At 54.1% G+C, this 19,677-nt stretch overlaps 2 protein-coding genes across 5 annotated transcripts in view; both read right to left on the bottom strand.

The window, feature by feature from the left end:
- DENND2C (DENN domain containing 2C) overlaps positions 1-7,815 on the bottom strand; it is a 32,584-nt gene extending 24,769 nt beyond the window's left edge. For 2 of the 3 annotated variants that reach the window (XM_074528016.1, XM_074528017.1), the window contains exon 1: positions 7,558-7,815. In XM_074528016.1, the coding sequence (XP_074384117.1) occupies positions 7,558-7,626 (69 nt within the window). In that variant the 5' untranslated portion in view covers positions 7,627-7,815. Of the gene's footprint in view, positions 1-5,374; positions 7,530-7,557 lie in introns of those variants that run through there. The other variant, XM_074528018.1, reaches the window with a different exon arrangement.
- A 137-nt stretch (positions 7,816-7,952) lies between these two features.
- On the bottom strand, positions 7,953-19,221 carry AMPD1 (adenosine monophosphate deaminase 1). 2 transcript variants are annotated; one of them, XM_026798320.2, is made up of 15 exons: positions 19,084-19,221; positions 15,962-16,136; positions 15,390-15,555; positions 13,641-13,803; positions 13,280-13,499; positions 12,806-12,935; positions 12,344-12,538; positions 12,000-12,131; positions 11,755-11,918; positions 11,506-11,632; positions 10,905-11,068; positions 10,154-10,274; positions 9,193-9,366; positions 8,719-8,829; positions 7,953-8,267 (listed from the first exon to the last, which is right to left on the bottom strand). In XM_026798320.2, the coding sequence occupies exons 1-15, from the start codon at positions 19,103-19,105 to the stop codon at positions 8,112-8,114; spliced, it is 2,220 nt and encodes a 739-aa protein (XP_026654121.1). In that variant the 5' UTR covers positions 19,106-19,221; the 3' UTR covers positions 7,953-8,111. The 2 variants fall into 2 exon arrangements, with proteins under 2 accessions (XP_026654121.1, XP_074384121.1); XM_074528020.1 differs by lacking the exon at positions 19,084-19,221 and adding an exon at positions 17,158-17,179.
- Positions 19,222-19,677: the final 456 nt, after the last annotated feature.

Genomic DNA, 19,677 nt, shown 5'->3' with positions numbered 1-19,677 from the left:
TGGGGAAAATGGAGAAAAACAGTGAAAAATGGGGAAAATTGGGGAAAAATGGGGAAAATTGGGGAAAAAATGGAGAAAACCTGTGAAAAATGGTGAAAAACAAGGGAAAACAGGGGAAAATGGGGAAAATTGGGGAAAAACTTGAGGAAAACTGTGAAAAATGGTGAAAAGTGGGGGGAAATGGAGAAAATTGGTGAAGAAATGGAGAAAATGGGGTTAGAAGTGGAAAAAGGGGACCCCAAACCCAGCTCCTCCACCTTCACGGTGTAGATGGCACTTCCTGGGGAGAAAATCATAAAAATGGGGAAAATTTTGTGAAAACTGGGTTAAAAATGGTGAAAAAAATGAGGAAAATCAGATTAGAAATGACCCAAAATTGATCCCAAACCCAGCTCCTCCACCTTCACCGTGTAGATGTCACTTCCTGAGGAGAAAAATCACAAAAATGGGGAAAATGGTGAAAACACCCTCTGAACAGAGAGACAGAGATGCCACAGGATCTTCCTGGGAAGCTGTGAGAAAGCTCAGAGAAAGAATTAAAACAATTCAGAAAAAGAATTAAAACAATTCTTATCTCAATCTCTGCACCTGGCAGGCAACCTCTGTTTGTCAAAGAAGTTTACAAGGAGGAGTTGTCCCTTCTTGACCAATAGGTGAGAGAAAATTCCTGAAGGCCAATCAGGTCTTAGAGCCACCATTGTTTCTGTAAGAACTGTGGATTTCTAATAATAAATATATAATAATAAAGCGATTTTTAAATGTTTTCTGATGATGGAGTCTCTGTACCACCTTTGTCCCCAATGTCCCATCTGCTCCTGGCAATTGCTGCAGAACATTCCTCCCCAAATCTCACCCACCACGTGCTCAGGACAGGCTTCCAGAGCTGCCTCCCCACAGGGGCTGTTTGTGCACACATGGAAAGGGAGCTGAGGCTCCAAAAACAAACACAGCAGGCACAGAACACCCTGAGGGATCCCAGGCATGCAAACTGAAGGAAATTATTTAATGGCAGAGGAACACAGCAGTGTGGATCTCAGCCAGCCCTTCTGCAGGAGTGCAGTAGAGATAAATCCCTGTGGCACCTGAGCTCCACATTCAGCAGAGACACACAGCACACGAGGAAAAAGGAAAAAGGAAAAAGGAACCACATCTGCCTCTCCAGAGAGGAGCTGCTGCTTGACACAGGATTTAAGAGCTGGGGAAGAGTGCATCCTCCTCCCAGGAGTGCTCTCTTGCTCCACAGCACAAGTGGAAACCTGCCTGGTGCTCTGTTTGCCAATGCCTGACCTAAATTTGCCATCCAAGAGACTGGAGGGCAGTGGTGCCCAGCCTGTGGAGTTTCAAAAGGCAGAAGAAAATGGGTGAGTTTTCATCTTCAAGTGAAAATCACTCCATGTTGGGATCAGCAGAGAAGGAATGCTAAAGGAACACTCTGGCTTCTCCTAGCCAAGCAGAGCCTGCACAAACAGGAGACTTCCCACACGTGGAATCCAGGGGATACAGCACCCATCCTCCAGAAAATCCAGCAAGGAATGCAGGGGAAACCACCAGGGAGAACTGGGGTGGCTGCACAGAGCCAGCACCTGCAGGCCAGCATGGTTTCAATACAGACATCTCATGTGTGGAATCCTCAGCTGTAGCCATGATATTTTCTGAAAAATCCTTTCCTTAAGATTTTTTTTCTCCTGAGAAGCTGAGAGGCCTCAGGAACAAAATGTAAACAATGGTTATCTGCTGCTGTGGAATGCAATGGGTGGATCTTTGATTAGCCCATGTTGGTTGTTTGTAATTAATGGCCAATCACAGTCAGCTGGCTCAGACTCTGTCAGAGACACAAACCTTTGTTATCATTCTTTCCTATTCTATTCTTAGCTAGACTTCTGATGAAATCCTTCCTTCTATTCTTTTAGTATAGTTTTAGTATAATATATATCATAAAATAATAAATCAAGCCTGCTGAAACATGGAGTCAGACCCTCGTCTCTTCCCTCATCCTCGGACCACTGTGAACACGGTCACACCATCCAACCTGTTAGAGCCCATAGGCTCTACCAAGCCCTGTTCCTCCCTTTCTCTGGGCAATTATCCCATTTCAGAAGTTCCAACCCTCCAGCTGTATTTAACAACCTCCTTTTGCTAAGGAGACAAGTGCTCAGGGGCCCCTCTGGCTCTGGTAACATCCCCTGGCACCAAGAAGTCTCCCTGCAAAAAGCAGGGAAACAGCAGAATTCCACACATGCACAAAAGCAGAGGATCCCTGCAGAATCTGCAGGGCCCAGAGTGACACCAAAGCTCTGCTCCAGCTGCCACTGCCACCCTGGGCACGTGTCCTGCACAGCCAGTGCCACCACACCCGGCCAGCACTGAGTCAGCACAGGCTGGCAGAGCGGGCAGAGCCAGGGATGGGCACCAAACCACGCTGGGAGGCACAGGAGCCCAAACCTGCCTGGCAAGGGGTCATGCCCCACTCTCCAGGCTGGGTGTGGAGAGCCCCCAGCACAGCAGACCCACACCCTGCCCACTGCTGGCACCACTCCTCCAATTCCAGGGCTCAGGGCTACCCCTGGAGCTGCTGATCTGCTTGGCAGAGGCATCTGCAGTGCAATTAAAATCAAAGAACCGGCCTTGGCAGATCTCTTTGATAGCACTAGTGAGAAAGCTCACTGGTCAAGGACATGCCAGGGATGGTTTGGGCACACATGGCACCAAGCCCTGGCTCTGCTGCACTCTGCCAAAGCAGCACAGTTGCTGTGGGAAGCAGCTCGCTGTCTCCAGTGTGGGTTCCTGCAGGCTGGAATGGCTCAGCCCATTGTCCCACACAGCTGCTGGTAACTCAGCAGTGAATGGGATAAACTTGGACAATCTGGGGAAGCCCAAAGCTGAGGATATTTGCTCCATCATCAGCCCTCTGTCCCTCATCAGCATTCCAGCCTGTCCCCAGTGCTTCTGCAGCCACTGGAGACCCTCTTCCGCAGCAGTGAGGGGCCCCTGCCCTCTCCTATAAATAGGCATTGTTGCCAAAACATCCTGAGGCAGAGCAGAGCCATCCTTCCTCCGTGTGTGTCTGCACAGCCCTGATTAGCAGGCAGGAAAGCAGCTTTCCCTCTCTGTGCCACTCAGGACCCTCTCAGGACCCAGGCAAAGGGACAGCCAGGGGGGACAGGGCTCCAACAGCCTCCACACCAGGATCCTCCAGGGCCTGCCAAGCCTCCAAACCCAGCACTGCTGGATGCAGGAGTGGCACAGGGAGCAGCACCTGAAGGATCCCATGGTGTGGAGCAGGGTTTATCCCAGCACTGACCCAGCCCAGCACCTGCACTCACAATCTGTGCCCACAGCTGCTCTGGTTCCAACAGCACTGGCTGATTCCTCCTGAATGCTCCAGCTGGGAGCTCCTGTGGGAGCAGCCTGGCAGAGAATCATGGAACACACTTGGAAGGGAACCACAAGGATCACCCTGTCCAACTCCTCCTGGCCCTGCACAGGACACTCCTGCAGCTCTGGGCATTCCCTGGGGAGCCTGGGCAGTGCCCAGCACCCTCTGGGGGAAGAACCCTTCCCTGACACCCTCCACCACCCATGAGGACAAATGGCTGCCCACAGGAGGCTCAGGAGCCCTGCACAGCTCTCCAGGTGGGTCCACCCTGGCTGTGCCCAAGCTGGGCAGCTCTGCTGGCTGCCAGCCCACCCCACATCCTTCCTGCCACAGCTCATGTTGGGAGGGCTGCAACAAAAACTGCCTGTGCTGCAGCTTCCTCAGCCAGACACACAGACACACAGCCAGACAGACAGACAGAGCCATTTCTGCTTCCTCCTCTCAAGCCATGGCTGAAGTCAAGGCCTGATTCTCCCACCCTCTCCCACTGCCCAGGTCCCTGCTCCCATGGTAGGGCACAACCAAGAGCTGAGAAATGTGGAGGAGAAGCTCAGCCTTGGCCAGGACATGGAACTCCAGAATCCCAGAATGGGTTGGGTTGGACTGGAAGGAACCTCAAAGTTCATCTCCTTCCACCCCTGCCATGGCAGGGACACCTTCCACTGTCCCAGGTTGCTCCAAGCCCCATCCTGTCACAGACATCTTTTACGGAAAATCCTTTCTTTAGGATTTTTCCTCCTGAGAAGCCTCAAGAACAAAATGTAAACAATGGTTATTTGCTGCTGTGGAATGCAACAGGTAAATCTTTGATTAGCCTATGTTAGTTGTTTCTAATTAATGGCCAATCACAGTGAGCTAGCTCAGACAGAGTCTGAGCCACAAGGCTTTGTTATCATTCCTTCTTTTTCTACTCTTAGCCAGTCTTCTGATGAAATCCTTTCTTCTAAACTTTTAGTATAGTTTTAATATAATATATATCATAAAATAATAAATGAACCCTTCTGAAACATGGAGTCAGATCCTCATCTCTTCCCTCATCCTCTGACCCCTGTGAACACAGTCCCACCATCCAGCCTGGCTTTGGACATGCAGGAATGGGATCCACAGAGAGCTGAGCACAAGCCTGAAGTTCTCCCTGCTCAGAGCTGCTCCCTTGGACTGTCTCTCCCAAAATCTCCATCCAAGGAGGGAGGAATGCAGCTTTTCACCTGCCCAGGCTTGCTATCAAGACCCAGGCATTTGATCTGAGCTCATCACGTGAGCCCAGGCAAGGGCAGAGGCTGATCTTTGGTGAAGAAAGAGCACACACACACACACTGGGGTGGTGTGATCCAAGTTAAGTAACTCCTAAATGCAGCCCAGGACAGGCTAAAACACAGCTCAAGGACACAGAGCTGGCAGAGACCACCTGGGTCAGGCAGCCAGCACTTGTATCAAGCACTGCACAAATCATTCCTGTCACAGAATAACCACACTTGTGACTGCTCCCATCCCGACCTCCCCTTCCAAACTCCTTCAGTGGCCTCAATGGGCTTCCCAAAGTTTCCAGAGAAGCCAAATTCATCATCCTTACTGCTTAGAGGAGATCGGTGGAGTTAAGAATAGTGAATTTTTTCACTGGAAGAGGCAGCAGTTTGGGAGAGAATTACATAATTTCTAGACAAAACACCACCCATTTCTGCCAAAAGCCTGCCTCTCTTATCCATGCTGTTTGGAAGCTCCCAAAGCAGAAGAATAAGGCACGTTCCCAGCACATGACAGGTAGCCCTGACTCTTTTTCCAGCCCTGAAATCCAGCGAACACACTACACATTTTCCATGCAAAGCCTCGAGACAATTCCATTTCCTGAAACCACATTCCCAAGGAGAGAAAGCTGCCAGCTGTGCTGTTCCAGAATAAATCCCTGCCTAGTGCTGAGGTCAGTCCTCCCCTCCTGTGCTGCTGGAACCCCCAGCTCCCCGAGCACCCTGCAGCAGAGGCACTGACACAGCACCTTACCTTGTCCTGGGAACACAAGCACTGCCTGGACCAGCTGGTGCAGCTCTGAGGCAATCCCAGTCCTTTTGTGAAAGCTGTGCAGTCCTAAACCACCCCAGAGCCTTTGTCACCAAGCCTCCTGTGTGTTAGCAGCCAAATAAAAAGCAGTTTCTGGTCTTGTGGAGCCTAGGGAAGCTGGCAGCTCGTTCCTGGAGGGAAGGGAGCCCTTCCAGAGCTCTCAGCTATTCCCATCTTGTTCCTCTCCAGAAGAACTCTGATGCTCCTCTGAACAGCTCTGCCATGCTGATGCCTCAAAGACATGGGCAGTAGCAAACAAGCAGATTTTATATCAAAACAAGTAACTCTCCAGGAATGCAGAGTGCTTAGTCATTTCCATCTCGATACAAAGCTACTCTAACCACGAGGTATTAACTCCTTCCATGCTGCTGCAGCTCCTGCTGAGGAGCAGCTCTGCCTCATTAGATCAATGGCCACAGCCCCCAGACACAGAAAATGTGCTGCTAATCCAAATTACACAGCAAAAGGAGGTTAACTCTGACCCTCACAGGTCCTAAAGCTTTTCTACTGATTGTCCTTTTCTAAAGTGATGAAATTCAACTTCCTGAAAGTAAGTTTTTCCTCAAGATATAAAAATACCCAAACCAGACCACTTCCAGCATGTAAGCCCTGAAGGCTGCTACAGCAGGGTGCCCATGGACAGAACCCACAATGTACTATTTTTAAAGTCGTGGGTTTTTGACCTGACTCACAGGATCTGAATGCCCAGGGCAGCAATACTGACAACAGCAGTTGACTCAGCCCCTACACCCCGGGCTGGCTGCCAGCCCCAGGAGTGCTGCAGCTGCACAGCACCAGAAATGAGGCACAAGCTGGGCATGGAGTTAAAAATCAATCACAACTTATCCTGGAGCACTTCCTCGGTGCCACCATCAGAGGTGAGGTTCCAGAGAAAGTCACAAAGCCTGTGTGGCTTTACCCCAGACAGGCTGTGTGGGGCCACAAGCAACCACTCATTCCTTTGGGAATGTCTCGGCAGCACCCAGGAGGTTCAAAGGGTGCAGACTAAGGCAGCACCAGAAAACCTCTCAGACACCATTCAGATAATGTGTTCCAGAGCTGCCCACTGAGTCATATCCCTATTTGATTATTACAACTGGAAGACTGAGATTAAAATTTTGCCCAGCAGCAACGGACAGCAAGGTCACATCCAAGTCAGATCCTCCAGCCACCAGTGCTCCCATACACATTTCCATTTCCAGGGGCTGGTTTTCCTACAGCTTCTCTTCTACTTTCCTTCCATCACTGATGCCAGTCCCAGCTGGGAGAAGGAATTGCTCAAGCAGTGCTGGGCTCTGTCACAGCCAGGCACCCTCCCAGCCAGGTTGTGTCACTGGAACAGAGGGCTGTGTGTATGCAGGGGGCTGGGGAAGGCAAGGGGAGACTGATCCAGCGTGCCCAAGGAGCCCTGTACCCATCCAGCCCTTCAGCGCAACAAATTACAAATATCCAGCGAGCCCTAACCCAGCACAGCCCAGCAGCGCGTACAGCTCTGTACAGAATAACAGAATGGGGCAATGGGAGAGACCCTCTGCAGATGTGCCAGGTAGCCCTGACTTTTTCCAGCCCTGAAACCCAGCGAGCACACTACATTTTTCCCATGCAAAGCCTCGAGACAATTCCATTTCCTGACACCACGTTCCCAAGGAGAGAAAGCTGCCAGTTCTGCTGTCGGTGCCCTGCTCGATGGTTTTGGCCATCCCCGCGGGCAGACAGCCCCGGGCAGCCCGCGCTCCATCGCCCTCACGGGAGAATCGCTCCCCGACGGCCAGCGGGGCCCGCCCGCCTGTGCCCACCACCGGACACCCCCGGCTGGGTTCCCCCGCACCCTCCCCTCAGGCATCGGCACGACTGGGGGAGACGAACCCACCCAAGCCCGGCTCCCCTGTGAGCTGCGTCTCCTCCGGGCAGTTGGAGCAGCACCTGCTTCCTCCAGCCCGGCAGACACGGGCAAGATGCTGCACCTCCCGCTGCCCGCCTGTCCGCAGCCGGGACGCGGGGACCCCGAGCCGGGCCCGCAGCCTCGAACCGGGACGCGACTGCGGGAAGCCACAAATCCCCGGGCTACCCACTCGCCCTCCCGGCGTAGCCCCTACCCGGTCCCGCCGCCCCCCGCCCCGTCTCACCGCGGCCTCGGCCCGCTCCCGGCCCCGCTCCCGCAGGACGCTCCCGGCGGGCACGGAACCACCTCCCATTGGCTGATGTAGCCATCACTCAAGTGGTGATCCTGCCTTCTCCCCGCCCCGGAGCGCCCGGAGCCGTTTTCTGTTTGTTAACGTGGCCGTCACTCAGAAGGAGGTCCCGCCCCTGCCGCGCCCCGTCCCGTCTCTCCGAGGCCTCAGCCCGCTCCCGCAGGACACTCCCGGCGCTCACGGAGCCGCCGCCCATTGGCTACTGTGGCCGTCACTCAGGCTGAGATCCCACCCTCGCCCCGCCTCAGGGCGCACAGATGCACCGCCCATTGGCTGGCGTGGCTGTCACTCAGGCGACAGTCCCGCCCGTTTTCCCTCAGGCGCTCGGATCCGCTTCACAGACGGGGTTTTACTGCGCTGCTGCCCTGAAGCCGCGCAGTCCGGCACGGCCCTGTCCCGACCCTGGCTCCCCTCACAGTCCGGCACTGCCCCGGTCCCGACCCCCCTCACAGTCCAGCACGGCCCCGGCCCCGTGGTCCGGCCCCCGCCTATTCGTTCTTCAGCCCCTCGGCGATGAGGTTGAGCTCGTAGCACCAGGTCTCGTAGCGATAGGCAACGCGGATCTGAGCCACGTTCGTCTTCCGAATGTCATTGCCATCGGGCCCGTCTTCCTGGTACTTTTCACCCAGGAACTTCACTTTCTCCTGCCAGAGGCAAAGACAGCAGTACCGACCTCAGAAGCTCCGCTGGCAGCGCCCGAGAGAACCCTGAGCCCACCAATGGAGCTGGTGCCATTCTCAGGCTGTGGGCAGGACCACAACTCGTGGGACAGGAGACACTGCAAGACACCCCTGGGTGGGACAGGACACCCACGATGTGGGAGAGGACATACCTCATGGGACAGGACACACTGTAAGACACCACTGCATGGGGCAGGAGACACTCGTGGGATATGAGACACTGCAGAAAATGGCATCTTGTGGGATGGGACACATCCCTCATGGGACAGGACACATGGCAGGAGACACCTCATGGGATATGAGACACTGCAGAACACTCAGCTTGTGGGACAGGACACACTTCTCATGGGACAGGACACCCTTCATGGGGCAGGACACACTGCAGGACTCATCCTTCATGGGACAGGACACCCACCTCGTGGGACAGGCCGCACTGCAGGACGCTGTTCCTGGCGATCTCACACATGTCACAGGTGCTGAGCTTGAACACCTGGGCAGCGATGGCGTACTCCTCCATGAGGGGCTCCTGCAGCGCAGGGTTAGGGGTCAGCAGCCTCTACCAGCACAGCCTGTGCTCTGCAGGGGCTGTCCCACAGCTCACTGAATCATTGGGGCTGGAAAAATTCTCCAGGATCAAGTCCAGCCTTCAACCAACACCCCCCATGCCCGCTAAACCAAATCACAAAGAGCCACATGTTCTCATTTTTTGAAAACTTCCAGGCACCACTGCCCTGGGCAGCCTGCTCAGATGCTTGACCACTGTTTCAGTGAAGAAATTTTTTCCAGCATGTGCTGGACCCCCTGCAAGTGCCACTGGCTTCCAAACAAACCGAGGCCCACACAGTGCCAGCCCCACAGTGCCAGCCCCAGTGCCCAGCTCACACTGTACCTTGGTGTAGTGGAACTGCATGGGGTCATCTGTAGAAAGGGACACCATGAGCCCTTTCTGGTGGAAGTCAAGCAAGGGATTCTTGGCATACTCCAGGAAGAGGCTGTTGTTGCTGAGCGGGGACATGGCAATGGGAATTCTGGCAAGGAAGTACAGGTACTGCAGCACTGGGCTCTGCAGAGAGGAGCAGAGGTACCACGTTAGGGAAAAAGTTCTGCACCTTCCACCTCTCCAGGGTCAGATCAGGCTTGTCCCATCCAGGGAATTGTGGGCAAGGAGAGAGATGGGCCAGGCAGCAATCAGTGCTTCAGGGTAAGGAGCACAAGAGGCCCAGTGTCACAGACATATTTTATGAAAAATCCTTTTGCAGGATTTTTTCTCCTTAGAAGCTGGGAGGCCTCAGGATCAAAATGTAAACAACGATTATCTGCTGCTGTGGAATGCAACAGGTGCATCTGTGATTGGTCTCATGTGGTTGTTTTTAATTAATGGCCAATCACAGTCTGGCTGGCTCAGACTCTCTGGTCAGTCACAAGATTTTATTATCATTCCATTTCTTTTCTAGCCTTCTGATTAAATCTTTTCTTCTTTTAGTATAGTTTTAATATAATATATATCATAAAATAATAAATCAAGCCTTCTGAAACATGGAGTCAGATCCTCATTTCTTCCCTCCTCCTGTGACCCCTACAAACACCACCAGAGCCAAGGAGCTGTCTGATATCAAACTCACCTGGCTCCAGTGATAACAATCATATTCTGTGATGGGTCTAAACCCCAAAATCTAATACACTGCTCAGCCACATCCCCAAACATGCCTGGAGAAGCTCGGAGAACCATTTAACATCTGCCCAAACCAGGCTGTGTCAGTGTAAAGCAGTGGCACAGGTAACTGAGGCAGCTGTGAGCCCTTCTCCCGCTCTGCCAAGCTGGGCTGCTCCTGGTAGCCTGCCCCACGTACCTTCTTGAGGTTGAGCCCATGGGAGATGTTATCAGCTGTCATGAAGGCTGCCAGCAGGTGCGTGAGGGCCCCGGCCTCGCCGCAGTGCGGGCGGAACAGGAACGTGTTCATGCCACGCTGCCTGGCACAGGGAAGGAGCACTCAGAGAGCAAACAGAAGGTTGGGTTCCTGGACCCAACTTCAGGCCCAGCAAAGAGAGGGTTGGGTGCCTGGACCCAACTTTAGGCCCAGCTCTGCCCCTATTATGAGTCCCCAAGATTCCAGCTTGACTCTGAGGAATGCTCAGAGCAGCAAACAGCAGGGCTGGGTGGCTAGACCTAACTTCAGGCCCAGCAAACAGCAGGGTTGGGTGGCTGGACCCAACTTCAGGCCCAGCAAACAGAGGGTTGGGTGCCTGGACCCAACTTCAGGCCCAGCAAACAGAGGGTTGGGTGGCTGGACCCAACTTCAGGCCCAGCAAACAGCAGAGTTGGGTGGCTGGACCCAACTTCAGGCCCAGCTCTGCCCCTGCTATGAGTTCCCAAGAACCCAGCTTGACCTAGGAGCACATTACTCCTTCTCTCCTCTGTGTGTGCAATAGATGCATCTCTGCCACCCCTGAACTTTCTCCCCAGTCCATCACCCCTCCTTCTCAGGGGGTCTGGGTTGCTCTGGGATGTGATGCTCCAAATACAGAGCAAGAAGAGCCCCCATCTTCCACACCAACAGTCAAAGAACTGAGGCAAGGCACGAGGCAGGCCCCAGGCCTCACCTGCGCAGGTTGTTGAGCACCAGGATGTTGGCATACATGTAGTAGATGTAGTAGGTGTAGGATGGGTTCTTCTGGGAAGTCCACTCCTCTGGCTTTGGGCTTTTAGTGCTGAACATGTGTCCACTGTGCTTGGATTCATCATCCACGCTGTCAAAGCCTGTGATCTGCTTGGCAAAAGGAGCAAAAAAGGAGCATGTCACACACCCCACCTTGTCAATCCCAGGTGGGCTCACTCTGCCCCACCACTGCTCACCAGAGCCTGGCTCTGCCCCTGTGCCCCACAAGGGCAGGGTTGGGCAAGGCTGCAGAGCTCACTCTGTATTTATAAGGATTATCACACCTCCCTGGCACAGTCCAGACCAGGAATAAAGCTCACACCTCCCCAGGAGATGGGTGCCCAGCGATTCCCAGCCCCACAGCAGCCAGCCCAAGCAGTCTGACCCCTCCTGCCCTTCTGGCCACACTCCCCTTCCCCAGAATGAGGCAGAGCCCCCTGCCCCACTGATGCCATTTTCCTGTCAGGGCCAGCACCCCATTTCTGGTGCACAAACAGGGATGTGACTTCTCCCCACACCTGACAGCATCACCAGGTGACACTCACGTGGCGTAGGAAGACACTCAGCTCTTTGTGGGCTTGGGGATTGACTGTTGCCTCGAACACAGGAACAAAGATACATTCCAGCATTTTCCCAAAGTGGGGGAGGAAATTCTTAGACCTGAACACATCACTGTGGACAAAGACAGGGATTAAATGCTACCAGAGGGACAACACAGCCCCACTGTCCCCACAGCCCTTTCAGGTATGAGGGATCTATAGGGCTCAGTGCTCCCTCAGCCCCACAGCACATACTAAATCCTAGGCACTTGGATCATCCACTTCATGTTGGGGGAATAGACCCTGTGGGTGTTGAACCAGCTGGCCAGCCTGGCCCACTCCTCAGGCGACCGCCCGTAGATGGAGAGCCGGGGCTCCGTGTGCTGGTACTTGGCATCCTCCAGGTCAGAGCCAACCTCCTGCAAAGCACAGCACACCGTGGCAAGGGAAGGCAGAGCAGCAGCACAGCTTCACCCCGTTCTCCTGCCCTCTCTCCATACCTTGATGATGGTAGCAAAGTACTCGCCGTGGATGGCGTTCTCTGTCTTCAGGTAGAGGTCCCTGAGCTCGCTGGCCCCCACGGGGTTGTACTTGTCATTGAACTTGTCAAAGCGCTGGAATGTCTGCCGGCCCTGCAGCAGGGAGCTCAGGCTCAAACACTGCCCTCACAGCCTGGCAGGGAGCAGGGACTGAGCCAGACCACCCAAAACAGCATCACCAGGAGCTGCTGCACCCTGGCACAAATATTAGTGCACACAACAAGTGTGGCTGCATAGGGAAGGCAAAAGCCATGGGGGGAAGAGTGGCCCAAGAGTGATCTTACATTAAATATCCTACCACTTACAGCATGGACATCCAGGGAATCCACTGTCAGGTCGTAGGGGTGCAGTTTGAGCTGCTGGAAGAGCTGTTTCAGGGTGAGCTGTTTGCCCTTGGCGTTGTAGACCACGCGGTCAGCGTCCACACGGTAGGATTTCTTGATGAAACGCAGAAGGTGCTTCTGGTTCATGCAGGCTGCAGCATGGATGTGTGTGTCCACCTGGGAAAACAGGGACAGCTTCAGGTTGGGATGCTCGGGTACCATCCCAGGGGGGTGAACAAACCCCTCAGGTGAGCACATTGTGTGTGAGCAGGGCTCAGCCCAGCAGGTGAACACAGCCAGAGGGCACAGCTTTGCCAAGGCAGAACATCCCACTCAAGGAGCAATGCTGCTGCTCAGACATGGACTCTAACATCCATCAGGGAGGGGCAGGCACCATGACAGCTCCTCTCTAGGGTCCCTGGAGCTCTAAGCCTTGGCTTTTACCTTCCTGCAGTTGTAGAAGTCACGGTGGGGGTTGTTCTTCAGCTCCTTCATCTCCTCCATCTCATTGAGCATTTCATGCACTTGGAACTTGGACGAGAGGAACTTGAGGCGCCGGTGAGCGTAGGTCTTCCTGGTGGGAGCAAAGGGCAGAACAGGCACTGGGCTCCTCACCCCTCAGCACAGGGACACACATTCCACCTGGGCTGGAGGAGCTTGTGCTGGCCAGCCCTGCTCCCCTGAGGTGCCTCCCCTGGCCCTATCCCAGAGCTCTGAAGGAAGGCTGGCCAACTGGGAGACAACCTGCAGCTCCTGTCTCCAGCCCCTGAGTGCTGCTTTGCTTGAGAGCCAAGCCAAGAGGGCTGACAAGCACTGAGGACACTTGTGCAGCCAGGTGTGTCACCAGCAGGTTCCTGAGGGGGCTGCCCTGACCTCCCTCTGCCCTCTGAGGCAGGATTTGGTGGGTTGTGCACTTACACAGGCCCCTGTGCAATCAGGACCAGGAGGAAGTTCATGTCATCAATGAAGTTCTCGAGGCTGGGGTAGGGCAGGTCCTTTGGCTCGTTTCTCTCGGCCGCTGCCTTGTCTGCATAGACATAAACTATCCCATCCTTCATCTGCACGTGGTACCCCAGGTCCTCAGGGAGGTTCCCACTGTCCAGGGGGTCCTGCCCATCCTTCACTGGCGGGGTGAACACTGCAGCAAAAGGAGAATTCCATCAGGCTGCCAGGCCTGCCTTGCTCCCCCACCCCACCCCTGTGACACCAAGGAGGGACCTGGGCGAGTTCCTGAGCCCTGCCCCGTGCTGAAGGCACCTCCTGGGGTGGCTGGATGTACCTGGGCCAGCGTCACTGGGTTTCCAGGGCTCGCCCTCGATGGCACGCAGGTACTGGGAGGGCGTCTTGGGGAACCTCTGCAGTGACTGCTGCATGTTCTTCTCCCGGATGCACAGCGCCCGGTACAGGCCCCTGCACACCACCTCAAAGTCTTCCACTGTCACCTGCAGGGGAGGTGAGGCTGAAGGCAACCACACAGCTGGAACAGGGCACACCAGGATGTGTCCAAGAAACACATCCTGGTGCACTCAGGTGCAGGGAGATTTTGGGCATGGCAAGATAAATGTCAAGAAACGGTTTGGGCTGGAAGGGATCCTAAATCTCATCTTGCTCCAGCCCCTGCTGTGGGCAGGGACACATTGCACTGTCCCAGGGGGCTCCCAGCCCCATCCAACCTGGCACTGAGCACTTCCAGGCCACAGTGTCTCTGGGCACCCTGAGCCAGGGCCTCCCCATCCTCGGAGGAAACAATTCCTTCCAAATATCCCCTCCATCCCTGCCCTCTGGCAGTGGGAAGCCACTCCCACTTTTCCTGTCACTACATGGTATTGTAAAAAGTCTCTCTCCAACTTTCTTGTCATATCATATAATCATCTTATTACCACATCATATAATCATATATCTCATATATCTCATCATATGTGTCAGGGCCTCCCCATCCCCACATGGAACAATTCCTTCCCAATATCCCATCTAACCCTGTCCTCCAGCAGTGGGAAGCCATTCCCTGTGTCCTGTCACTACCTGGTATTGTAAAAAGTCCCTCTCCAAATTTCTTGTCATATCATATCAATCATATCATATAATATCATATCATATAATATCATATAATCCTATATCTCATCATATCATGTATCAAATCATATCATATCAATGTCCCACTGCTCTGCCTGAGCAGGGTGAGGAAGGGATGACAGGCAGAGACCCAGGCATGACAAAGGGAAGCTCCTGCTTGCAGAACCAGGGAATTCTGATGTCAGCCCCTCTTACATTCCTCACTGCAATCAGTAATGGACCCTGAAATGGAAGCCAGGCCTGGGCAAAACATTAAAGCTATTTTTGGAGCCCAGGCTGAAACTGAAGCAGGAACAACAAGATGCACTAACCCAGGGTGTCAGTGATTTTTGATTTACTGCACTAACAAATGTTTTGGGCAGTCAGGAGAGACTGGAGTGGAGTCAGTCACTCCCAGCTAGGACAGTCATGGCAGGGGGAATGTGCTCAGTGCAGGGAGGGATTTCCAGATCCCCTCTGCTGGGCAGCTCCAGGCTGAGCAGCCTTCCAGCAGGCTCTTAAAAGCAGCACAAATGTAATAGGAGGCTGAGGAGGAGAGGGAGGCAGGATTAGCACGGGATGTGATAACAGTCCTGGTCAAATGGCTCCAGGTGACCCTGCCTGTACCAGGGCTTGGTGACTTTCCCTCAGCTGTTGTGGGATCCCTGGGTGTGCACAGAGCTCAGACAGAGCTGTGTGCAAGCAGAGAGGATGTGACAGAGGGAGCACAGCCCACTCTGCCCTGGAGAATTCTGTGGGAATATGCAGCACCCCAGAGCCCCTGCTAAGGAATTCAGCTCTGGATCCCCAGGGGTGCAGCAGGGCACCCCCAGATGCTTGTGAGGCACAGTGGGGACACTTTCCCAGGTACAGGCTCCTGTAATTGACCCTGAAACGGGGCATGGGCCCTGCTGAGGGGCAGGCAGGTACAGAGGGGTGCCCAGAGTGCAGAGGGAGCAGCCCTGGCAGTACCTACCCCAGAGGCATAGTCCCCAGTGATCTGCACCCGCTGGAAGGGGGGCACGCTCTGATACTGGGGGCAGGTGGAGCTGGCCTCCTCGGTGACAGCCAGGCTGGGGGCAGCCCCCGGGGCCACGGGCGGGGCCACCACTGTGGTCTGCATGCGGATCAGCTTCTTCCTGCTGCGAGGAAAGGCTCGGGCAAGCAGCCCGGTTCCATGGTCACACACAGCTGCAGGGCCAGGGCACTTCCCCCAGCTGTGTTCCAGCTGTGCACACCGCGGTGGGCTCACTGGTGATTTATGAGCACCAGAAGCACAGGCCACAGCATACAAAGACGCCACAGGCTTGTCCCCAAGTCTCCCTCCCCAGAAGCTCTGTGGCCATGGCTGTGCTCTGCCCAAGCAGTTGGAGAGGAAATCCTGGAGTACCTGACAGATGCCCTGGGATTATCAAGGATTTATCCCACAGGTGTGGTGGGATAAAGGTATCCCTTTAAAGGTATCGTGCCCAAGGGCTGATTTCCATCCCCCCTGTTTGCTGTGGCCAGGAGGTGCAGGCTGTGCTCCTCCCCTGGGAGCTCACTCACCGCTTCTCCACCGTGGAGCTGGCCTCCTGCAGCATCATGTGCACCGTCATCTCCTGCCGGGAGATGGGGCAGCTCTCTTCCACGTCAAAATGAGAGATTTCCCCCCTGACCTCCTCATCCTTCACCTCGGAGGCAAAAACCTTCTCGGCGAAGGAGCGCAGGGTCTCGTCCATCTCTGCAAAGAGGAGTTTCAGTGTCCCACAGGGAGGGGATTCCCAGCAGGCGCCCCTTGCAGGCAGCTCCGTGCTCAGCTGCCCTTTCCTTGTGGTCTCCGCACTCTAGAGAAGAGTCTGAGCCACCTCCCAGATTTGCAGCAAGGTTGGGCCACTCCTGGTGGGCTGGAGACATCCCCTGATACCCCCAGTACAGCAGGAAAAGGAAACACAGTCCAAGAGTGCTGCCAAAAGGCCCAGAGAGAAGCAGGTCCTTGGGAAGGGCAGTTATAGGAACATGCACTGAGGGAAGCTGGCAGAGCCCTTAGAGCTCCAGGGAGCCCAAAATCCACTTGCTGCAGCATTCAGGGGGACACAGAGGCATGGATGGGGCAGAGCTGGCAGCCCAAGCACTCAGCTCCACCATGCCAGGGCATTCCCAGCTGGGCACTGCCAGCCCACCACGTGCATCGTGCTGCAGAGGCGCCAGGGCCACCACTGCCACAGGGCTGGCTGGAGCTTTATGGAGGAGGGAAGGAAGGGTAAAAGGCCTTCCTCTGCCCACAGAGCACCACAAAACAAGAACCCAAGGGTTCTGCTGAGAGCAGCTCCCAGAAGCAGGTGTTGGCATGGCAGCACAGGGGCTCTGACAGCGGGTTTTGGCAGCTGGACACAAAGCAAGGTGGAGATCAGTGCCCAGGGATGGACCTCACCATCGAGTGTCACACAGATGAGCACCAAAGCAGAGCAGACACAGGGTTCTCAACAGCACTCAGGGTGCAGAATGATATTTAACAAATTGCATCTTTTGGTGCTGTATCAAAGGACCAAAAGATGGGACCATTCTGTGTAACACTGATGGGCAGAGCTGGCACCGCCAGGAAAAAGCATTTCCCAGCTGCTGAAGGATCACCATGATCATGATCTGCATGATCTCCATGATCTTTCTACATGATCTCCATGATCATGTAACTGCTGCATGGTTCCAGAGATCATGTCTAGGCAGTAACACAGCAGAGCACAGAGAAACCCAGCAATACTCACGTTTCTGTTCTGCTGTTTGAGATAAAACAGAGACAAAATAAAAGTTGTTGTGATCAGCCCCTCAAGATCTGAGCCCTTTAGCTTTGTCACCATCAGTCTTTAAAAAGGAATTAGCAAAGTACAAGTTTAACCAAATCCTTCCACTTATAAAAGGATCATAGAATCATAGAATGGTTTTGGGTTGGAAGAGACATTAAAGCTCATCTGATGTGCAGGGACACTTCCACTGTTGCTGCTCCAAGCCCTGTCCAGCCTGGCCTTGGGCACTGCCAGGGATCCAGGGGCAGCCACAGCTGTGCCAGGGCCTGCCCACCCTCACAGGGAGGAATTCCTTCCCAATATCCCATCTAAACCCACCCCCTTTTGGCTTAAAACCATTCTCCCTTGCTCTGTGATTCGTGAGAAGTCCCTCCAGCCTTCTTGCAGCCCCTTCAGGTGCTGGAAGGAAAAGGCAGAGCAGAATTTGTCCCTTTGAGGAGCACAGAGGGACGTTGTGCACTGCCTGTCCCACGGCAGAGCCTCGGTGGTGCCTCAGGGTGGAACCAAACCCAGTGCAGGTCCCTCCCTCCCAGCCAGCCCAGCCTGGCTCTGGGAACATCTCTTCTCTGGAAGTGGAAGAATTTGGCTAAACTTGTACTTTGCTCCTCTGCAGGAGATGTTCCCTTTATTTGACGGGCACAGCTTCAAAACAAGCTGGGTGGCAATTGAGAAATTCTCCAGAATTTAGGGAATTTTACCCCCCCTTCCCTGTTATTCCCCCAAAACCAAATTTTCCTCCCTTCAGCTGCAGAGGTGCAGCACCAGGGCAAAGCTGGGATGATGGTACAGCTTTGGTGTCCCTTCATGCTGATAAAATTTCCCTGCAGTGCCCAAGGTGGAGCATCCTGCAGAACCCAGATGCTCTCACCCACACCTGGCAGGCAGCGGTGCTGAGCTGAGCCAAGCTGGCCTGGAAGGGCTCTCCTGCCCCTGCAGGGACACCGGGAGGGCAGCCCAGCCTTCTGCTGACCAGGCAAGCAGATATTCCACCCTCAGAGCACCAGGCTTTGCTATTTTTTGCCCTTGCCTGCCCTCCTCTGTGGCGCCCAGCATGGGTGGCCATTTCAGAGATGCTGAGTTCCATGGCCCTGTGCTCACAGCTCCCGTTATTCCAGCAGGATCAGGCAGCTGGGACACTGCAGTCCCACCCTGACAGGGTGGCAGCAGCACTCGGAGCCTCAGCCTTTGCCCTTTTTCTCTGACCCAGCAGCTCAGGCTGCAGCTCTGCCCTCACAGCTGCTGATTCCCAAAGCCCAGCCTGAGGAACACACGCTCCAAAATCCTGACTCCACATATTCATCTGCCTGCAAATGTTTAGTTTGACCTTTCATCTCTTTAGTGGATGGAAATTACGCTCAGGAAGGTTCAGAGCCTCCCCCTGATGGTGCAGGGCAAGGTTTTAACAGCAGCTCCATGTGCTGGGCACTGTCTCTGACAGCACAGCCCTGCAATTCCAAACATGCTCTTATCAGGGCTGTTTGGGGCTGTTATCACTCAGGGCTCTGCAGTCACCGGCCACATGTCCCCCTGCACTGCCTGCAGAGCCTGGCTGGCCCTGCTGCTGCCCCCATCCCCTTGGGGCTCCCCACGGCTGAGCCTCACCAGGGGCACCAGAGATTCCTGAAATCCCTCTGAGCCCTTCCACAGGCATTTAATGATGTCATTTCAGGACACATCACACCCAGGAGAAACAGGATTTTCCTTCAGTACAAGCAGAGGAAGGTTTAAACCATAACACAGTTTCTTCACTGCACTGTCCAAAACCATCTCCAAGCAGGAATTAAAATTCCCAGAGGTCCCCTGGACACCACACATCCAAACCTCTGAGGCTGTGGGGCTGGAACCTGCCCTGTGGCCCCTTGGCTCACACTTGGCTTTCAGACCTACCTGGAATTCTCACCCGAGACATCTCAGCAGCGTTTGCAGAGCCTCAGTGACACCCCAGAGTCTCCGGGCACCAGGGGCCAAGTGACTGCCTGGCAGCTCAACACTAACTTTACTGCTTTCCCTTCCCTGTAATCAGACTCTCCCACTCTAAAAGGAGAGTGGAGATCAACTGTGGGACTATTTAAAGTGCAGCCACAAGCACTTGCACTGAAACAGGTGAAAGCAGGGCTCAAATTTAATTAAATTTGATTTAATTAATCAAATTTAATTAATCTTTTTCTTTAAGTCAGGTTTGCATTTTTCATTTTGTGAAGTGTCAACTGGTGTCTGGCTAGATTTCTGATTTCCAGGGCAGCTGCTCCTTTCTAATGTGGAATTCAGTTTTTTAAGAGAGACTAAAAGAGAGACTAAGAGAGACTGAAAACTGATGTCTTCTATGCTGAACCAAAGGTTTAAAGGAAATTCCCAATCAGAACAGGGGCTGTGGATAGGTACAAACCATGTGCTCCCACAGAGGTGTTTCCTAAGGGAAGGATCTGTTTGAAAGCCTGGATTTTACCCACAGGGCTGCCCAGAAGTCCTCACTTCTTCACA

This window comes from Zonotrichia albicollis, chromosome 28, assembly GCF_047830755.1.
Source record: "Zonotrichia albicollis isolate bZonAlb1 chromosome 28, bZonAlb1.hap1, whole genome shotgun sequence".
Classification (NCBI taxonomy): domain Eukaryota; kingdom Metazoa; phylum Chordata; class Aves; order Passeriformes; family Passerellidae; genus Zonotrichia; species Zonotrichia albicollis.
This window is presented reverse-complemented; position numbering and strand designations above follow the sequence as displayed.